The sequence below is a fragment of the Grampus griseus genome, assembly GCF_964374135.1.
Source record: "Grampus griseus genome assembly, chromosome: 18".
Taxonomy (NCBI): domain Eukaryota; kingdom Metazoa; phylum Chordata; class Mammalia; order Artiodactyla; family Delphinidae; genus Grampus; species Grampus griseus.
This window is the reverse complement of record NC_139012.1, coordinates 2,761,330-2,778,688: the sequence shown is the minus strand read 5'-3', so window position 1 is coordinate 2,778,688 and position 17,359 is coordinate 2,761,330. Positions and strand designations below refer to the sequence as shown.

Genomic DNA, 17,359 nt, shown 5'->3' with positions numbered 1-17,359 from the left:
GATGGGAAACACGCACGGGAGGGCTGGAGTTTCCATGATGGAGATTGGCTTGTTGGGTGGAGGGCTGCTTCTCTACAATGTCTCCCTCACCTCCTGTGTCGGGGTATCTGAACCACGCGCACGTGGTTGAAAAGCATTGAGGCCAGGAGTTTTCAAGCCTGTAAGTCTTAGTTCCAGAAGCAGAAAAGTGCTATTGAATTTTGAGCGGGTTGTGAAGAACTCATTGCTATAACTAAATCCAGTGCATGTCCTAAACCTAGAACAGAAAGTCTGTTAGATCGATTTGAAACCATTAAAGTCATTTCAACCATTGATTTATATACAGGGATTTGGCAAGTGGCTTTACAGTCAAAATTAAAAAGAGCCTGTGAAACACCAGATGGGGAACAGGGGCTTACGCTTCACCCTTCAGCCTGAGGAGTCCCCCTACCCTTTCCAGACAACTGGTAAACGAATTATGATTGTGTGAGCCAGGGACACCTTGCCAGGGCACCTATTCGCCTCACGGTCGTACATGGTACAAAGGACAAATGCGGCGGCCCATCCAGGCTCCTCTCACTTTGGTGCTCATCGTCACCCACACGCCGATGGCTTGGCACGGAGCTGGTTGTAAAAAAAGCAAATATGCCAAATTGTGGGATTTAGAAATGAGCCCCACTGAAGTTAAACACTGAAGCCATAAAAAAAAATTGGCAAATACCGTGTATCATATTTGAAGGGCATGAAAGGATTTTATCCACGTTTGCTCTCACGTTGTGGAGCTTGGGCGTTCCCATTGCCTTAGGACAGAAGGATAACCAAGAGGTTCAAAAGGCTTTAGAGGTGCTGGTTTCTTTAAAGGGTTTGAGATTTTCAGATTTTTTTGAATTCTTCAAAGTAGTGACTGATGCCACCGGTTTTAGATTAGTAAAGAATGATAATAAGAACAAAACCTGTGAAACTCTCAAATGAGACCTCTCGGTAGAAAGCAGTTAGCAAAGGAAAGGAATGTATCAGCTCTAAGAAAGGACAGTGCATTGCTGATGAGGTCTAAGGTCAGCTCTGGCCAGATGGTGTTGAGTCAGGGTTTACTCGTGTGCCCGCTAAGGTTGACCGTCCAGGAAGCCTCGTGCCGGTAGGAGCTGCCGAGGTGGCCAGGCAGCCCCATCTGCACCTCGACGTGAACCTTCGGGAACGGGGAAGATGCCGGCAGATGTGCTAACACAAACAACAGGCAGAAAACTTCAGAGGGAGTCCCCAAGTGACCCCCTGTTTAGTCACTGAGACAACTCAGGCGAGGATGGAGTCGCTATGGTGAAACGCGGTTTTGTTTAAAGCTGGGATGGGTTCTGTTGTCGGGAAGTGTTGTCTGCTCCGTAAGGTTTGGCTGAGTGCTCCCCAGAGCTCACCGCGCCCAGGGTCCCCACCGGATGGGCTGCATGGGGGATCCGAACGGTCTGGCCAAGAGTGACGAGCCAGACGGAGGTTCCCCAGTGACCAGCTGTGCTTGCTCGCCTGTCAGGGGTGACGGGGGTGGGAGTGGGCAGGGCCGACACTTGGCGGAGCAGAGAGTGGGGAGAAGACGGCCAATCTGATTGTCATTTCCTACTCAAAATATTTAGTGCTGTGGACACTGTCTGAAAGGAAGAGCTCAGACACGGTCCAATCTCCAAGCCCATCTTTTGCCTGAAATTCTGAGATAGAGGGCAAGAAATAAGTGCATTTTTCCTCGCTGGAGTCGTCCAGCCAGAGAGCTCGCCCAGTCATCCACTAAAGTCATCAAGGAGTTCTATCTCGGTGTCTGATGAAAAGTTCACGGAGGTCACCCCAACCCGACTGAATAAATACTTAAGAGAAGCCTCTTCCCCAACCCCTCCTCTTCGGCACCCTATATGAGCACGTCTCAGGGAAAGGGAAGGGGCGCGGGGCTTCTCCGTGGATGGCGGGTACCCTGTGATGGAGGTGAGGGTTTGTCATCCTACCAGGTGTATTTGCAAATTCTGCCTCCGGATCAGAAGCCCCTTCTCCCTGTAATTCACCGGGACCCGTGCTGTGTAATGGGGCCTGGAGTGCCCTGCGCGTTTATCTTAAACCCCATCCTACTCAGCCTTGGACGCCTCCTCCCAGAATCCATCCCCCACCTTGCCAGGCAGAATGAAGGGCTGCTTCCTACGTGCCTGGACTCCTCCTCCAAGCCAAAGGGCTTAACACAGTATCCAAGGCTCACTTCACGTGGGATCCCTGGATCCAGGCAAAGTTCTCCTTGACTTTCGAGCCCCAGGATCTAGCTTGGTGTCTGGCATTTAATAGACACTGGAAAAAGGCTTATTGACCGTAGAAGGTACAGCAGCAAGAGCGACCTTGATGTAAACTGTGGACTTTGGGGGGTGATGGTGTCAGTGGAGGTTCACGGATGGTAACGAATGTCCCGTCTGGTGAGGGATGTTTTCGGTTGAGAGGTTGGGGCCCGGGGGAGCTGTGCATGAAGTCTCTGTACCTTTTGCTATGGACCTAAAACTGCTCTGAAAATTAAATTCTATTTTTTTAAAGACTTACTGAAAGTTTTGAATGAGTAGTTGTTAGAATTGGAAGGGCTCTTAGCACCTGGCACTATGACGCATAGTGTAGCTGCAGTGTTGTGGTAACTTCTCTGCTTTGTGTTTCATTTTTGCAGGGCGTGAAGAAGTTCGATGTGCCCTGTGGAGGGAGAGACTGCAGTGGGGGCTGCCAGTGCTATCCCGAGAAAGGAGGATGGGTAAGTCGCAACACTGCAGTATTATCTTCCTTACACATCCATTTTGAACGAAGTGCCGCATCCTGCCTGGTTAAGTCCTTTGCATACATTCCTAAGAAATTTAATACAGGCGCGTTCTTTCCCACAAAGCAAACAATAATATAATGCAAAATTGGGTCGATTTATACCACTTTCTTAATACATTGAGAACAGCGTTAACTTTCTCAAGCCTCTTTTCTCTTGTTTGTTGTCACAAATACACGTGTATGCATATAGGTACCCATCATGCAACTGCGTTTTATATTTCTATCATATATAAGCATACATTTTGTAAAAACACTGCCTAAAGAACGCATAGTCGCATTTATACCGCAATAGCCATTTAAACTGGAGGGCGCTGCCATTATACCGCTGAGAATCGCTTTGGCTTTTAAAATGATCCCACTCATTCCCTGAATGCCCTTTATGTAAATCCCACTTCATAGGTAAGTCAGAGAAAAACGGTCCCCCCAAATTATCACCGTAACATCTGGCAGAGTTTGAAATACGGACCTGATTTTGGGTGTCATACGTTCAATCAAAGTGTAGCCTTTAAAGCTGATGTTTGAGTCTTGGTATTGCTGATTTTAAAAAGGAATTGTTTACACGTCTAAGCCCATTTTGGTGTGCGGCACTGTGGGAAGCAGTATTTCGTTTTACATCACAAAGTCTTCTGAGTCCTTACGCTTTGGAATCACGCAGTTCCCTCTAGGACTCATGCTTGTCCGATGCCAGGTAGTAAGAGGCCACTGGGGCTTCTCGCCTGCATTGCCCTGTCCTTGTTGGAACCAGGAATTACAGCCATCCTCGGGGGCTCCAAATGAGTTTCACCAAGTTGAATTCTAAAGTCAGTTTTCAAAGTAGCCGTGCTCCATCCCTACCCACCAGGAGGAAGAGACGTCTGGTTGGAGACCTGCCTCTGAGGTTGGGTGTCATACCCTACGTCCTTCCCTACCTGAGTCGCCCCCAAAAGTCAAATACGTAAAAGGCGTGGCAGGGAACCCCTTTATAAATGTGGTGGGCTTATGTACTAACATGCGACTCCCCATTATTTTAGTGGCATAGCTCACAGTTGAGGAGTGATCTTCTGCCAGGAGATCAAAGCTTCCGTCTCCACGGGCTGTGTTCATCGTGACAGTTTCTGCTGTTGTTGCTTTAATAAAGGGTTCCTCTGCTTGGAGTGGGGACTTTATGCTTAAGCAGTTGCTAGTTGAAGATGCTTTATCAGCATTTAACAAGGAGAAGTATTTTTAAATATATGGAAACCGTTCCATGAGACTTAAATTCCCCTGGGGTCCCTTGCTATAGATTTTCCCAGCGATGGTTCTGGGGCAGTGGTGAAAAGCCTGACTGCGGGGCTCTCCCCTCCCCAGCGCTTGGCTAGCTCAGCCTTCTGCGGTCACAAAGAAGGCAAACGAGTGTTGTACAAGCATCTGTGAGACATGCCTGAGTTGGAGGGACCCCAGCTCTGATAGGACCTGCATTCTCCCTGAGATCTGCCAAACAAACCCAGACTGAGTAGAAGGGGGCTGGGTCTGTTCTTTTTCAATCTTTATGATTAGTTAACGTAGAACCAATACGTGAACATAACTCCCATAATGCTTTTGCAAGAACGCTGTTCTTCCATAAAGGTAGTTCATTCTGATTGTTTCTGTATGCGATGCCGTCTGCACAGCAGTGGATTCTTAAATGACTCTGAGGGTCTTCTCAAAGAGGTCATCAGAAGAGAATTTCTGCAGGTCCCCTAGTTTACAGCACAGGTGTTATTTCCTGTCATCCCTGATTAAGAAAATACCTTGTCTCTGTTTCTACGTATTGCCAAAAAGTAGAAAATGACACCTTCTGGTTAATTTCATTAACATGAGTGACCTAGCATGGGCTTGACTTTCCTTCAGACACATTATCAATCTTGGTCAAACTAAGTTGAGACTTGGCAGTTGTCCAGGTAGTTTGTTCAAGAGCCAGGGCCAGCGGTACCCCACCAGGGGACTGGCCTGCAGGTGCCACTCTCTGGAGCGTTTGGAGTCATGAAGAGAGACGTAGACCCCGTTCCTGGACCCCACAGATCCAACCCCAGTGGTTCTAACTGTCAGCACCCGGGGCTGCCCGACTGATTCAGGTGTGCTATTGAATATTGATCAGTAAGGTGATAGGAATGGCTGACGGTAAGAGATCAGAAGAAAACCCAGTGAGGAGAAATAACTAACCCCATTTATCATTGTCTACAGGGTGAGCCCAGCGTATTACTGAAGATATTTATTGTTAGGACAGTCGCATGTACTTTACACAGTCATTTATGAAAATAGAATGTCCGTGTCCATTCTACGAACCTGGTGTGTGTATATTAAATATTTGTTCATTAACAAGTCTGCCCAGATGGGATCCTATCGAAAGCAGAGCTATTTCTGCCCTGCTTTGGGATGGGTAGTATTTTTCAGAAGTCATGTAATACACAAAAATAGCTGTGGGTGGATTTTGCCACTCTGAGAGCTGTGTGCATAGTTTGTTCTTTCCCACAGCTTCCCCTGGGGTCCCTCGCTGTCTGTTTTCCCCTCGGTGCCACCGTAGCAGCTGTGACGGGGCCTGGCTGCAGAGCCACGCTCCCCGAGCTCCGGGCTCACTCTGCCTTATATGGGCACGGGGTCCAGTTAATGTTTTCCTCGCCATGGTGACAGCCAACACCAGAAACTGTATGTCACTGGGTAACTTGTAGACTCTACGCAGAAATCACAAAGGTACTGTGGATTCTGGTTCCAAAGGACTTCTCGTCCTAACCGAGAGAGCAAGCTCTGTATCGAGCCAGACTCCCCGCCCTGGAGTGGCGGGTGGCGCGTTGTCACAGGAAGAGAATTGCGTCTCGCAGACAGAGCCAGCCGCCCCGTGGACCATTCCAGCAAATCGGTAGAGGGGGCAGGAAGGGGGGGAGCTGAGGCCCAGCGGTCTGCGCACCCTTCGCTCCCGGGCCAGCGCTGGGAGGTGCAGAGGGTGCCCTAGCCACACCTGCCAGTTCTCATGGGAGGACAGTGACATTTGGGGCTAAGTGACTTGCTCCAGTCTCAGTCCAGAACCGAACTCGAGCTCTCCGACTTTCAGATGAGTTCGTGTTCCAGTCCAGTAATCTTTTGTGTCTGCACACCTCTGGCCAGATGTTAACCTATATGGAGGAGATTCCAGGGGATGGGGGGAAGCACACAGTCAGAGAAAAGAGGTTTTGCTGTCTTGACTCAAGAGTTGTGATTCTCTAGCCAGTTTTCCAGCCATCTCTTCAGTTGCTTAGTGAATCCAAAAAGTAAATAACTTGAAGAAGTGAGTTAACGTGGTTAGATCTAGAGACTGTCATACAGAGTGAAATACGTCAGAAAGAGAAAAACAAATATCGTATATTAAGAAATGAGTTAAGACTTTGTTGTTGTTAGAGGGTTTCGACTTCAAATAATCCCTATTGTGTATACTGGAGTAATTAGAAAGTGTAAGTCCTAATCCAGCAGTACTCCACAGGGTGCTGTCCACAACGAAAGGCAACTAACTAAATTCTCGGACTTTCTCCACCGCTAATGGTCACATACTCGTCACGCCAGACAAAGATGTCCAGCCCCCATATCTTTTTCTATTCTTTTTGCTTTTTTACTGAAGTATAGTCGATTTACAACAATTCGGGTGTACAGCCAAGTGATTCAGGTTTAAATATATGTATGTGAATCTGTATTCTTTTCCAGATTCTTTTCTATCATAGGTTATTACAAGATATTGAATAGAGTTCCGTGTGCTATGCAGTAGGTCCTTGTTGTCTATTTTAGACATAGTAGTGTGTATCTGTTAATCCCAAACTCCTACTAATCTTTCCCTCCCTCCCCTTCCCCTTTCCCCTTTGGTAACCGTAAGTTTGTTTTCTACGTCTGTGAGTTTATTTCGGTTTTGTAAATAAGTTCATTTGTATCATTTTTTTAGATTCTACATATAAATGATATCATTTGATACCTATCTTTCTCTGACTTACTTCACTTAGTGGGATAATCTCTAGGTCGATCCACATCTCTGCAAATTACACAATTTCATTCCTTTTTATGGCTGAGTAATATTCCATTGTATATATGTACCACATCTTCTTTATCCATTCCTCTGTTGACGGACATTTAGGTTGCTGCCATGTCTTGGCTATTGTAAATAGTGCTGCTATCAACATTGGGGGGCATGTATCTTTTCAAAGCATGGTTTTCTTCAGATATATGCCCAGTAGTGGGATTGCTGGGCCGTATGGTAGTTCTATTTTCAGTTTTTTAAGGAACCTCCACACTGTTCTCCATAGCGGCTGCACCAATTTACATTCCCACCAACACTGTAGGAGTGTAGGTGGGCTCCCTTTTGTCCTCTTTTTCTTTTTTTTAAAGAATGGTAACATTTTTATTTATTTATTTATTTTAATTTTTGGCTGTGTTGGGTCTTCGTTTCTGTGCATGGGCTTTCTCTAGTTGTGGCAAGCGGGGACCACTCTTCATTGCGGTGCACGGGCCTCTCACTATCACGGCCTCTTTTGTTGCAGAGCACAGGCTCCAGACACGCAGGCTCAGTAGTTGTGGCTCACGGGCCTAGTTGCTCCGCGGCATGTGGGATCTTCCCAGACCAGGGCTCGAACCCGTGTCCCCTGCATCGGCAGGCAGATTCTCAACCACTGCGCCACCAGGGAAGCCCTGTCCTCTTTTTCTATTCTTTTTCTTCTTTCTTTCTCTACGCACGGTGGAGATGGAAGGTAGTTGAGCTGCAAGCATCAGAGAGAATTTCTGTTACAGAATTTCTGTCACAGAATTTCTGTCACAGCAGAGTGACTGCCTCCATGTGATACAAAGCTTCATAGTATGGAAAACAGGAGAGAGAACAGGGGAGGCATCTGATTCAACAGATAGAGATGCCTTTGCCATTGTGCATTACCTCACCAAAAAGGTTGTGAAGTTCTCAGATTTTTCCAACCGAGGTCAATTTTAATTCATTATCTCAGTTACTCAGTCAGGTTCCTGTTCCCCTGACACTTTTTTGACCATAAACTCAGATCAGATAGGCGATTTCAACCTTTTAATGGCATTAACCTTCGCAAGACGCCTGTTTTCCTAGGCAATCAGGTATTCAGAAATTGGTTCATACAAAGACCGAGTAAGGCCCAAACATTGGGAATTACTGAGGTGGTTAGACGGCCTGTCGGGCTGGGGTGGGAAAAGGAGAAACCACCACTGTGACTGGTCCCAGAGGTGAACCCCCAACCCGGAGGGAGAGACCTGGCATCTCCCCATCACTGTGCAGTCATCCCCCCCATGTTCGCCCTCCACGGGCCTGGCAGCAGGAGCCCCAAGACTGGAGCCTCAGCTCCTGGAAGGGTGCAGTTGACAAGCTCACTCTCTTAAGCAAAGGCTGAGAACCGGCGCAAGTTGTGCTTGGCCGTTGCATTTTTTTCATGTAGCTAAGAGTTTCCCACAGTCTGTGGGTCCCTGGACTTGGGTCAAAGTATGAGCAAATAATTCTCGACCTCACAAGATTCCTTAAATTCAACAATATAAATCAAAGTGAGAGAAACCGGAGAGAAACGGAGTGAGAGAGGAAGCAAAGTGTGAACACAAAGCTCTCGGAGATGGGTGGTGACGGATGGATGGGGTGCAGGAGACTCAGGCCTTGGCCCTCGCCTGTCAGCCCAGGTAGGCAGCAACCAAGAGATGCAGGAAGCAGACGCGTAGCATCAGGGAAGGGAGCAGAGGGGCCCTGAGCAGCTCTGAACCACAGTCACTGTGGCAATAAGGTCTCTTCCAAGGAGAGCTGTAGTCTTGCTGATGGCGGTATCTTCTGTCGTGCGTCGCTAATCATAAACCTTACCCTCAGATGTGTATAACTGGGCTGTGGCAATAAAACTGAATTGTTTTCTTTGAAATGCTCAGTATATATCTAAAGGCTGGTGACCACTGTGGAGCAAAGGGAGATGCTCAGAACATAGATCTTCCAGATGTGTGTGCTGTGTGTTCTCTGCCACTCCGGTGGGTTCCCCTAAGCCACACGGCCATCTGTCTCAGCTCTGGGGAGACACGTGCGAGCGCGAAATGAAAATATCAGTGCTGCTGTAGCAGACCTCTTTCCAAACCAGCTGCTGCCTTTCCAGGCAGATGCCTGTTACTGGTCTGCTCAGCAGACCTGACGGAATTCATCGTGCGCATTTTCTGCCCTGTCACAGCCCAGAAAGAGCGAAGAATGATTCAGAAATAGCAAAAACCCCTCCTGGCTTCTGGGCTTGTATAACCTTTGTCGACACATAGCTCTCACCTACTTTCAACATCGTGTGCTTATTTTTAGTGCGTCTCTGGGACGGCAGTGGTTCTGGCTAGCCCGATGCCGCTGTGGCTACAGCCAGCTCCATTACTGGGTTACTTTCTGTGAGGAAAACAGTACTTCAGCAGATGTAGACGCTGCCCGCCTAATTTGTACGTCGCACATAAGTGATGTGTTTTGTTTTTTGTTTTTTGTTTTTTGCGGTACGCGGGCCTCTCACTGTTGTGGCCTTTCCCGTTGCGGAGCACAGGCTCCGGACGCGCAGGCTCAGCGGCCATGGCTCACGGGCCCAGCCGCTCCGCGGCATGTGGGATCTTCCCGGACCGGGGCACGAACCCGTGTCCCCTGCATCGGCAGGCAGACTCTCGACCACTGCGCCACCAGGGAAGCCCTAGAGTAGGACTTTCAATCAAGTGTTGTAGAAATGATTTAATTGTGCAGCTGGAGCAGAGAGAAGGAACTGTGGCATCTCTGGCTTTACTCCCCTGCTCCCAACCCCACCCCAGTAAGGGAAATGTTTAGTTTCAAAGCACCATTCTAACACTAGTCACAGTTTGATAGAAAACGGGCCAGTTTGGAGCCCATCCGAAAGAATATGTTATTAAATCCTGAAAAGACGAAATGTTAATACCACCTCACTGCATGGACTCAAAGAACATCACTATAGACAGAATCTGATGATTGAAAGTCAGCACTTAGAGAAAAAATGTATTTCCATGCCATTGAAACCATCATGTCCCTTATCTGAAGCATGACAAACTTTGTCCTGGACTCCCATGTTTCCTCCAGTAAAATGCCTCATTAAATAATAGGGATCGTGAAAATCATGGGTGAACATTAATCATAGTGGCTGTGGCCTAGCATTTATCAACCACAACAGGAATTGCCCACGACACTGCTGCTGTGGTAACAGCAGAGCAGATAATTGATTAAAAAAATGTAGTTAGCATTTACAGTAGGCACGTGATCCGTGATTAATAAGGAAGCACTGACACGTGGGCAGCTTAGTACCTGAGTGCAGAGGAAGAATTCTAAATGTTTACGTATTTTATTTATCCATTTGTCCCACTTCTGGTGAAACTACACACACACACACACACACACACACACACACACACACACACACACACACACACACACACACACACACGTCGCTCTGGCAGCCTAGACCACATTCCTTCGTAATGAAAAAATCATACTGCGCTCTTGTCTCCAGGTGTTGCTAATGAAAGATGCTTACCTAGTGTCTACAAACACTCAATCTTGCCTGAGGTGTCTACCGCCCTAGAAATACCGGGGGAAGCCCACTCTTTCTTTCTGAGAGAACCGCACCCCTCTGTTCCCTTCTGAATTTCCATCCAAACAAAAGGAGCATAGAGTAGACATTCTCAGAGCTCAGGCAGAAGAGAGAATGAACCTGAGAGAAAAAAATAACTTTTTTTTACCTAGGCAGGTCCCTGTTCTCCCAACCCTTTGACCATAGACTGATATTAGATGTTTTTATGGAAAACTGGGACATTGGTGAAAGTATGGTATATGCAGAAGCACAAAAATGATGCCTAGAGGCTGGCCGGCTGGTCGATGCATGTGGGCAAGGGGCACCGTGGATTCTGGGCAGTGGCCTCAGCGATCAAAACCTCAGGGAGGCTGGCCATCCACACCCGCCATCAGCACCAAGGATGGTGAAAATAATTAACTGTGTTCCGGTCCAAAGTTGACATTTCTGGGGAAATGGCCTTCCTTTCATGGCCTCGAGGAAAACATATCTGTGGGTCAGAGCCAGGGTAATGATAATAATACTGTTTTGAGTTTTGACTGAAAACCTCACACCGACTCCAAGAGACCACTGATAAACCGGGGTGAGAGAAAGGAACATTCTACTCTTCTTTGAAGCCAGACTTAAGCTCTGCCTTTGGAAATCCATCGTCTTCCTTCCTCCGATGGAATGTTTTGACAGGTACAGCACTGAAGCGTATCCTTTTCTCTTAGAGAAGGAATGCCAGTCTTCAAAGACCTTTGTGTTGTTTTATTCACCTCCAGTCCATCCTTAGTAAACAATTGCAGGATTTCTAAAATGACCAGAGGAAAATTCTTACCAAATATGACGTGCTTTCTAAATGCCATCTGAAAATGGAAACATCTTCTCTGAATTTGTCTTCCCTCACTCAGTAGGAAGAGAGGTCGAGTCTTCATATGCAAAAGGCATCCGTGTCCAGTTCACTGGGGCAGCCTATACAAGAGGCTAAATGCTCCTGCGTCTAAGCACTCTTAAACTGGACTGCTCCTGTAATAAAGAGAAAACTAGCAGATTGCACGTTTTTGAAATTACTCTTCCTATTTTCTTCCAGAGATAGTAAATAATAACCAGAGAAAAATGACAGAAATGACAAAACCAAGTGGCACAGGCACAATTTCCTCACTCTAGAGTGGGAGGGGGTCGTCTTTTCTCTGCCTTATTTTCTCCTTTTTGAATTAGAAGAAGCTACCCGTGTCCTTAATAGTCAAAGGCAAAGATGCTACATACATCACTGGCATTCAGGTGAATTTGAATTTATTTTTAAATGCTTTAGGCATGTCAGAATTTTCTTAAGAAACTGCTCAACCTGAGAGCCTGAACAGCCTGTGATTCTGAGCCCTCTGGCATCCCACCCAAACTAGCCCATTGTGGTGTAGACAACCAGGTCATTCAAGTCGTCAGATGTCTGACTCACATGGGAAGTAGAAAGCAAGCCTTCAAAAGGGCGTATTTCCCCACTGATTAGAAAGATCAGAATATCCCTGTCCCCTTCCTCTCTGTGTCCAGTCTAGAAGGCTGAATTCTAGAAGAATCAAAGCCGGACTAGACCTTCCTGTAACCCAGTACAAGCCCTGTATTGACGGCAGTTCCCTCCTAAGCCCCTGCGAGGCCCTAAAACCCCACCGTGGGAACAAAAGCTTTTGTATTCAAAACACCGTTAGGATGGATAATTCCTAAAGATCTGGAACCAGAAAGGTTCCAGCGAAAGAAAGCAAAACGAAATGAAATGGAAGTCATTAATTCTGGGTAAATAATATCTTTGGCCTAATAAGTTCTTAGCTGCATTGTCACCATTGATGTTTTTCATTAAAATGTCTTTGTAAAGCACTTAACTGTTCTTCAGACTTAAAGTCTGTTTTAAATAAAGAAACAGAGGACAGATGAATTTTATGGAGAAGTTGGTCTCTCCGTAATAAGAATTAAAGTGCTGGCATGTATGTAGCTCTGCATGATTTTTTGAGAAAATACACTCCAAATGGTGATAATGGCATTTTTTACACCTCGTGAAGATATATTTCGAAAGAACCCTGATGTCAAGGTCATTTGTATGCCCTGCACCTGCATTTAGTATCTGCCAACAAGACTAGCCTTTCTTAATTCAGTAAAAGACATACTGCCATGGCTTTGAGGACGAATGAGTGTGCAATGATTGGATACAAAATGAACAGAACCCTGTGACTGACTAGGAAGCGGTTTTCTTTTGTGGATGTTGCTTTTAACACTTCTACTCTTTTCAACTCAACTCAGAGAAGTAGCCCATTGTCTTATACCTGGGCAGCCTGGATACACCTGCCGCTGAGGGCGAGATGCACAAATCTTTAACAGAGTTTACTATGTGCCCACAGCCCTAAAGCGCACCATTACAGCCCAAAAGACAGAGGGGGGTGAATAGGAGGCCAGATAATCCAAGCAAAATGCTGCAACAGGAAGACGGCTTCCTCACTCGAAGGCCTTGGGGGTAATTCCTCATCATTTAACACCTGCTGTTTTACAAATATTTGTATTTCTCATCGTAGAATGATAGAATTGTTGGTGCAGTACCTTGGCAAATCTCCCCAACGTCTTACCCAGGAAGAACGGAAGAATACATCTGAGATTGATGAATAGTCATTCTGTTCTTAGAGGACTCCAGAAAAGAAAGGCTTTCCTGGTTACTTAATGAAAACACACACACACACAACACACACACACATGACACACACACAACACACACACACAACTCAGAATAGATTCATATATATCTAGAGTCAAATTCACTAAAAAATACCCAATTAATGAAAAGTATGATATGTTATTGCAAAAGAAAATAATCCACCTCCTAAAAGTTGAACTTAAAAAGTTCAACTCTTCCTCAAAAACAGAATTTTTCTTGGGGACTCTCGCTTAACACTGAATCCCACTGAAAATTTCCAGACAATAAGGTTGATTCCACAGCTTCACTTAAAAGAAACTCGGCGTAAGACATGCCATAGACAAGAAATAAAGCAAAAGCGTATCTGAGCCCCTAGGAGATTTCTTTCTGTTCCCTGGTCAGCTTCACATCTTTGCTTGAAATCATTTCTCCTCTGGCCAGTGTTTTTCTTGCCTTTAAAGAGTATATTTTGAAATCAAGAGATGCCAGGGGCATGACGTCAGCCTGCTTCTCAAGCGTTGTATAGAAAAAGAACTGAAGAACGTCCTGAAGACATAGACTTAACCTCTACGGGTTCTAACCTCTACAGTAAAGTGATATTAGTGCTGTAATTGTATTATATTTAAATAGTTGTTTTCTTAAACTCCCGGTCAACTAGAGACAAGGATAAAGAGGTTGAACTAAATAATAGCATTAGGATGTTTCATTTGAAATCCAAGAAGGCTGAAGTTATGCATTTGGTTACAGTGTAGCTATATCAGTAGCTTCAGGTGAGCTTCGACCATTATTATGTCGCCAAACGCAAGTTCGAGGGCCCTACACACAGTGAGGCCAAAGAAACCGAAATGTCAGAGTTTGGAGCAGAGAAAGGTTTATTGCAGGGCCGAGCAAGGAAAATGGGTGACTCGTGCTCAGAAAGCCCCGAACCCGAGGGTTTCAGCAAAGCATTTTTAAAGGCCAGGTGACGGAGGGGGGTCACAGATGTGTGATCAGCTCATGCACAGTTCTCTGATTGGTCGATGGTGAGGTAACAAGGTGGTGTCACGGGTTAAAGTTATCAATCCTTAGGCGCCAGGAGGCCTGGGGGCTCTTGATCATCAAGTACTTAATTTCTTCCATTCGGTGGGGCTTTTAGCATCTGTAAAACAACTCAGGAAATGTGCATCAGATGCTATTATCTGGGTACTTCAGAGAGGAGCTACAGCCGAGGGTGTAGGGGAAGGGTCTGTCCCGGGAAGACCGCATAGGGTCCTGCTCGGTTACAATTAGACCACTAAAATGTAATACCGTTAATAAGAGCACAGTTCAGCACTGTTGACAAATGGTTCATGGGACCAGCATGACCATCACGGCGTACGGGAGGTGACACCCCCCACGGCATGTGCTGTGATTGCTGTCACCAAAGCTCTTGAGAAAATTGCCACGTAGGAAAGCTTTAGCTCTGACACCTGCTTGCTTCCTGAACAGGAATCCCACCTTCCCCATCCCATCCCACAACTACACACAAACTCCGACGCCCCGGTGATGGCCATCCTCTAGCATCTCGCTTCAACCGCAAAGCTCCCGGAACCCCAGTGAGCTTTCTCTTCCATTGTCCCTCCACAGGCCCCATCACAACTCCATTCCTTCCAAATCTACTGATCTCAGCAGAACTTAGGGAAGAACATGGTCTCCTAACCTTTTTTCATATTAAAGTATCAACTGTTGCATTACCGGTGCCCCTGACTTCCTGACCAGTTGCTCATATGAAAATTGTACCCTCGTTCTAATCTCCTTCTTCTGAGTTTCTCACTTCCCTTCTGGAGTCCTGGCCTGCGGACTTGAACTTGGCGTTCCAGCAGCGGCCAGACCAGCGTGAAGTGGAGGGAGACTATTTCCTCTCTGGTCTGGATGCTGTGCTTCTAGGACTGTGTCGTAAAATCCCATCACCCTTGGGCTTCCCTGGTGGCGCAGTGGTTGGGAGTGCGCCTGCCGATGCAGGGGACACGGGTTCGTGCCCCGGTCCGGGAGGATCCCACATGCCGCGGAGCGGCTGGGCCCGTGAGCCATGGCCGCTGAGCCTGCGCGTCCGGAGCCTGTGCTCCGCAACGGGAGAGGCCACAGCAGTGAGAGGCCCACGTACCGCAAAAAAAAAAAAAAAAAAAAATCCCATCACCCATTTTCACCAAACACACCATTGCGCTGGCTCACGAGCGATGTGTGTCTACCCAAAACTCCGTTTTTTTCTTGCAGTAAGTTTCTTGTTGTGTTCCTTTTGGGTTTTGCTTTTTGATTCTTGGTCTTCCATTTGTGCGGTTAATTTTTCAGCCTTGACCCAGATTTTACTTTGATTACTGTGAAATTGCTGAAAGGTGGAGCCAAAGTTTCTGATTTGGAGATGGTGGAAATGAGGGTGTTCTTCTGCCCTTTATCTTTTTTTATGCATCTTTGCTTGTGTAATACTGATCTATTTCAAACACAGACATTCCATGACACGGCTACTAACCAAAAAGGAGATGTCTAAATGTTCATTGCCACGGGTACTTTTAGGACTTTATTTTGAGGATGGCATTGATGAAAAAGGATGTGTAGCCATCTGCATACCCTCAAGTAGAATAATCAGACCAAGGAAGTAAACAGAAAGAACTTTGTGGGTGAAAATGAACTCCTCAATTCCAGAAGATTAAAAAGACTTCTCGAGTAGAAAAAAAATAAAATTTAACCAAAAGGGTGCCCTTCAAAAATGTCAGTTATCTTGGAAGGAAAGATGAGTCATGGAAATAGCATGTTGATCAGAAAGATGAATAGATTAGTCCTTTGAAGCTGACATGTATGGAGGATGAGGGATGCTGAATTGTCATCCTGTATCCTTTCCTAACAGTCACTGAAGTAGCAAAAGTGCCTGGAATAAGATGATTCTTCTTAGAATTAAGATATACATATGACAATAAATAACCTCGGATTTTTGAAATGGATCCATCATATATGTGTGCATACATACACACATGTACATTTATGTATTTTAATTGTATGCATTTTATATTTATTAAATATTATACCTTTTCTGTGTATGTTTCCAGGAGACTAGCAGTTTACTATCATAGAAAACCCTTTATTCATGTGTTCAACATGGGATTTTAGTTATTTATAGCATCTAATCTTATCTTAGAACTTAAAATAAAGCCCCGGGTGGGTGCGTTGTTAATGCCCTGAAACTTTGTTAGAATACATTAGTGCCTGTCTACATTTATCAAGTTTTTGTATCAAACCTAGTCCAGATGTTCCTAAGCACTTTGAACAAGCAGGAATAAATATTTTCAAAGACATCAAGCGTCCTTCTACTTTTGGCATTGACGTTTCCCGTTCTTTGGGAAGTTTCATCGGGCAGTGTCACTGCCGTAGGAGATAACTCTAGAATTGAATTTTTCTGCCTCGGGTCTGACGTTGGCCGTTCCAGGAATTCACTGTCATTCCCATTTCCACCATTTATTGCCCCACGGATCTCTATATTCTGTTGGCTTTGCGTCAACAGGAATTCCTGGAATAAACCGACAGGGAGTTGGCTCATAGATGGGCGAGGCGCCTGCAGGGGCAGCCAAGATCCCATATCCCATTCCCACCCCGAGTAGCCGGGGGAAGCCCCTCACCTTTTCCTTTTTTTTTTTAATAAAAATGCTACATCCGCCCCCCACCCCCTGGAGTTTCCAAGTGTCCTTACTGTATTTCATAGAAACTTAAAGCATAAAAGAAATGTGTGCCATTGGATATTTCAAGGAGGTGTTGACAAAAGTACCATTGATTTCGGACGCCCTGGGGCCTCGTGGACCACCTAGGACGTGGATCTCTGAAAGGACCTTTCATGGTGGGGGGGCGTGGGGGGGGGGGTCAGTCACAAAGAGAAGAACTTTCCCCAAACTTTTCAATAGTCTTTTTTGTTAAATAAAAAAAGTTTCTGTCTCTGAAGACCAGTCCAGATTGACCCATTTTTCCTTCATGTGATTTCTGAACTATTTCAGCAGCTCTTAAGTCTCCTCCTGACAAATCGGGAATGTAGACGTGAGAAGTAGCCTCCGTATGGTTTCACTTTCCTGGCATCTGTCTCATGCTATTTTTTAATCGAAATAATCAGTGTTATGCTGTCGTTTCCAATTTAGAGGCATTTTACTGTTGTCTGTGGTATCTATGCATATATTGCCATCCTTTTTTACATGTTGTTTCTGAAAGACGAGTAACCTTTTTTTGTCTATAAACATGTTTTCTCCTATTGCCAATAGAGATAACCTGAAAAGACACAAAATTCCCCACTAACTGTAGGTATTGCTGGACTGATAATTTTCTACAGCTTTAAATCTCATTTTGTGGTCACTACGGTGAAGCATACATTATAAAGGCTCCA

General features: G+C 45.8%; 1 protein-coding gene across 4 annotated transcripts in view; it reads left to right on the top strand.

The window, feature by feature from the left end:
• The window catches only part of COL4A2 (collagen type IV alpha 2 chain), a 177,084-nt gene that overhangs the window by 51,652 nt on the left and 108,073 nt on the right, over window positions 1–17,359 (top strand). For 3 of the 4 annotated variants that reach the window (XM_082675330.1, XM_082675327.1, XM_082675328.1), the window contains exon 4: window positions 2,654–2,734. In XM_082675330.1, coding sequence (XP_082531456.1) covers window positions 2,654–2,734 — 81 coding nt within the window. Of the gene's footprint in view, window positions 1–1,928; window positions 1,942–2,653; window positions 2,735–17,359 lie in introns of those variants that run through there. The other variant, XM_082675329.1, reaches the window with a different exon arrangement.